Here is a 2,915-nt window from a genome sequence, read left to right as displayed (position 1 = left end):
CTCTCCCTCTCTCCCTCCCATCCCTTCTCTTCCCTTCTCTTTTCATTTGAACCAAAATATTATCTTACTAAGTGGTCAATGGTTTGTGTTACTAAGTCAATCATGCTGAATGATGACAAATTCCATGCTTATAAGATCCTTTGTTATTATAAAACAGCAAAATAAAGGGGCAGTGATGAAGATTAAAATTCAGATAAGTCAAAAAGTTTAAGTTGAAGGGTGAGTGAGATAGCACATTGGACTAAGCACTGGGGATTGGCCGCTGGAACCAGGTGTGGAGGGGCACGTCTGTAATCCCAGTGCCTGGGAAGCTGAAAACAGGAGGATCAGTAAGAATCTGAGCTGCATATTGAAACTCTGTACCAAATACTTTTTAAAAAAATTTTGTGTGTGTATGTATGTTTGTGTAAGAAACAAGGAGTCTGCCTTGTATTTTTAAAGTGGACATTTTTTTTGTTGTTTTGAAAAAATACCTAAGCTTCCAATATTCTAATATGTTGCCTTACCATTTTATCTTATTTATTTATTTATTTGGTACAGGATCTTGCTATGCAGTTCAGACTCAAAGTGATCCTTCTGTCTCAGCCTCCTCAGTGCTGCATATACAGGCATTAGATAACACACCAGATTTCCGTGGCTCAGAGCACCTAGGGGGTGGGGCCTGTAGTACTCTGGAGATGCAACCCGGGTCCTTGAACTTGCCAGGCAGGCGCTCAGACTGCTGAGTTATCTCTCCAGCCCTACTTTGTCTACTTTGTACTTGTAAACATTTAAAATCTCCAAGCTCTTTTAAGCACTCTGCTATATCATAACCCTTTTTTGTGCTGTCATCGCTGTGCGGTTTATCCAAGTGTGTTCTCTGAGCTCACTGTAGTTTCATTTTTGCTCTATCTTTTAACTGCACTGAGCAGGAAGTTTCCTGAGGAGTTTATGCACCCTGCCAGAAACCTCTGTGACTTGTGTCAATGAGCTCTAGATTTGCCCTGTCCCTGATCCTGATGCTGATCTTACCCTTTATCATATCAGTATTCCTCATCAATTAGTACTCATCTTAAGTTATTTCTGATGAAATATCTGACACCCAGGGCTCTGTTTCAGTGTCAGCTTAGACTGGTGTATGTTGCTGAGGAGGAAGCACTATGCAATTTTCAGCTGCTCAGGGACTTTATTGTGGACAGGACTTGTATGGTGGAAAGGATCTCCGAGCTTCAAGTCAACAGTGGGTTTTGCAATCTGCAATCTAGAATCCAGGTTCCACGTGGAAGCGGATCTGCTTCTGCGCAGACTGCCCCAAGTCTCTCAGTCTTATTTTATGTCTTCTTCTCTTTCAGAGCATTTCATCCAGACCCTGCCAGAATATCACGTGGTGGCTCCCGTCCGAGTAGATTCTAGCGGGCACTTCCTGTCCTATGGCTTGAACCTTCCTGTCTCCAGCAGCAGAAGGAAAAGAGGCTTGGAAGGCTCCGAGGACTGGGTGTACTATAGAATTGCACATGAAGAGAAGGACCTGTTCTTTAATCTGACCGTCAATCGAGGATTTCTTTCCAATAGCTACATCGTGGAGAAGAGATACGGGAATCTTTCCCATGTTGACATCACCACTTCCTCGGGCCCCCCTTGCCATCTCAGGGGCACAGTTCAGCAGCAGGGCAACTCAGTCGGGACTGCAGTCCTCAGTGCCTGCCACGGTCTGGTGAGTGCCTGGCCTCTCCTCTGCCCTCTGCTCTGTCCCAGGCTCTTCAGAGTCGGTCTGGACCTTTTCCCAGCAGGTTCAATGTCCCATCAAAACCTGGGTGTTGAGCCCTCCAAAGAGGTTGGAAAAAGTGTATAATAAACAGAAGGTGATTGATTTGGAGGTACCAAGAATAAAGACCCTGGGGTTTCAGAGGAGAGCTCAAGCAGGGAACAGGGGGTGGGAGGAGGAAAAGAAGGAGGGTTTGAATTGAGTCTATGGGCGAGGCCTGAGGGTACTGTTTACTGACTGCTGGCTGGCAACTTTTGAATTAGGAAAACCTGAATTGGTACTGAGTGAGAGTTTTACAGGTAGTGATGTGATGTCATTAACTAATATGATAGGATGGAGGGCTATGAACTCAGGAACCAGATGTCACTTGAGACTTTGGGTTGTCACCTTTCTGTGCTTCGGTTTTCTCATCTATAGAAAGAGGACAAAGATAGAACTGGTCTCAGAGCCAGGGCCGGCTAACTCTGGCCCACCTACTGTTTTCATAATTAAATTTGCACTGGGTCACGGCTGCGATCGCGCTGTTGCAGACCGTCTATGGCTGTTTCCAAACTATGTCGGTAGAGCTAAGTAGTTGGCTAGGAAGCAGAAAGCCTTGAAAGCAGAAAACATTTGTCAGAGAAGTTTGCTGATAGGTGTAATGGGGCATTGTGAAGATTAAATGAATTAATATGCATATTGGAAGGCTATTTAGTAAACAGTGACAGCCCATGAATGCTTGCTGTTCTTATTTTTCCATTTTATGTTTCTAGTACACTGGACATTGGAGTTTATTTATTTATTTATTTATTTATTTATTTATTGTATTTAGGACAGGGTCTACAGGGGCTCACTGCATAGATCGGACTTGGAGTGATCCACCTGTTTACAGCCTCCTAAGTGCTGGGAATACAGGTGCACACCACCACGCCTAGTCTCAATCACAGTCTCAGTGTGTCTGGCAGGGGTAGGGCCAGCATGGCAGGTTTGGGATTGAACTCCCTGCCCCTGAATCTGCCTAAGCAGGCATTTTAATCTGCTGAGCTATTTGACTGGCTCTGAGTATGTTGTTTATGATGTGATTTGTGTTCGCTCTCTCCTTTCCTCTCTTGGCAGTCAAGGAAGCTTGGAGATCCTAAATTGTAGCATTTAGAGTCTGAATTTATATCTATCTATCTATCTATCTATCTAT

The 2,915-nt window shown here is 44.3% G+C and overlaps 1 protein-coding gene across 2 annotated transcripts in view; it reads left to right on the top strand.

The window, feature by feature from the left end:
• Adamts12 (ADAM metallopeptidase with thrombospondin type 1 motif 12) overlaps positions 1-2,915 on the top strand; it is a 402,762-nt gene that overhangs the window by 10,455 nt on the left and 389,392 nt on the right. For both annotated transcript variants that reach the window (XM_023707482.1, XM_023707481.1), the window contains exon 2: positions 1,332-1,693. In XM_023707482.1, the coding sequence (XP_023563250.1) occupies positions 1,332-1,693 (362 nt within the window). The remainder of the gene's footprint in view (positions 1-1,331; positions 1,694-2,915) is intronic.

This window comes from Octodon degus, unplaced genomic scaffold (genome assembly GCF_000260255.1).
Source record: "Octodon degus isolate 3935 unplaced genomic scaffold, OctDeg1.0 scaffold00293, whole genome shotgun sequence".
NCBI lineage: Eukaryota > Metazoa > Chordata > Mammalia > Rodentia > Octodontidae > Octodon > Octodon degus.
Note: the sequence above shows the minus strand (reverse complement) of the source record. Positions and strands in the feature narration are given on the sequence as shown.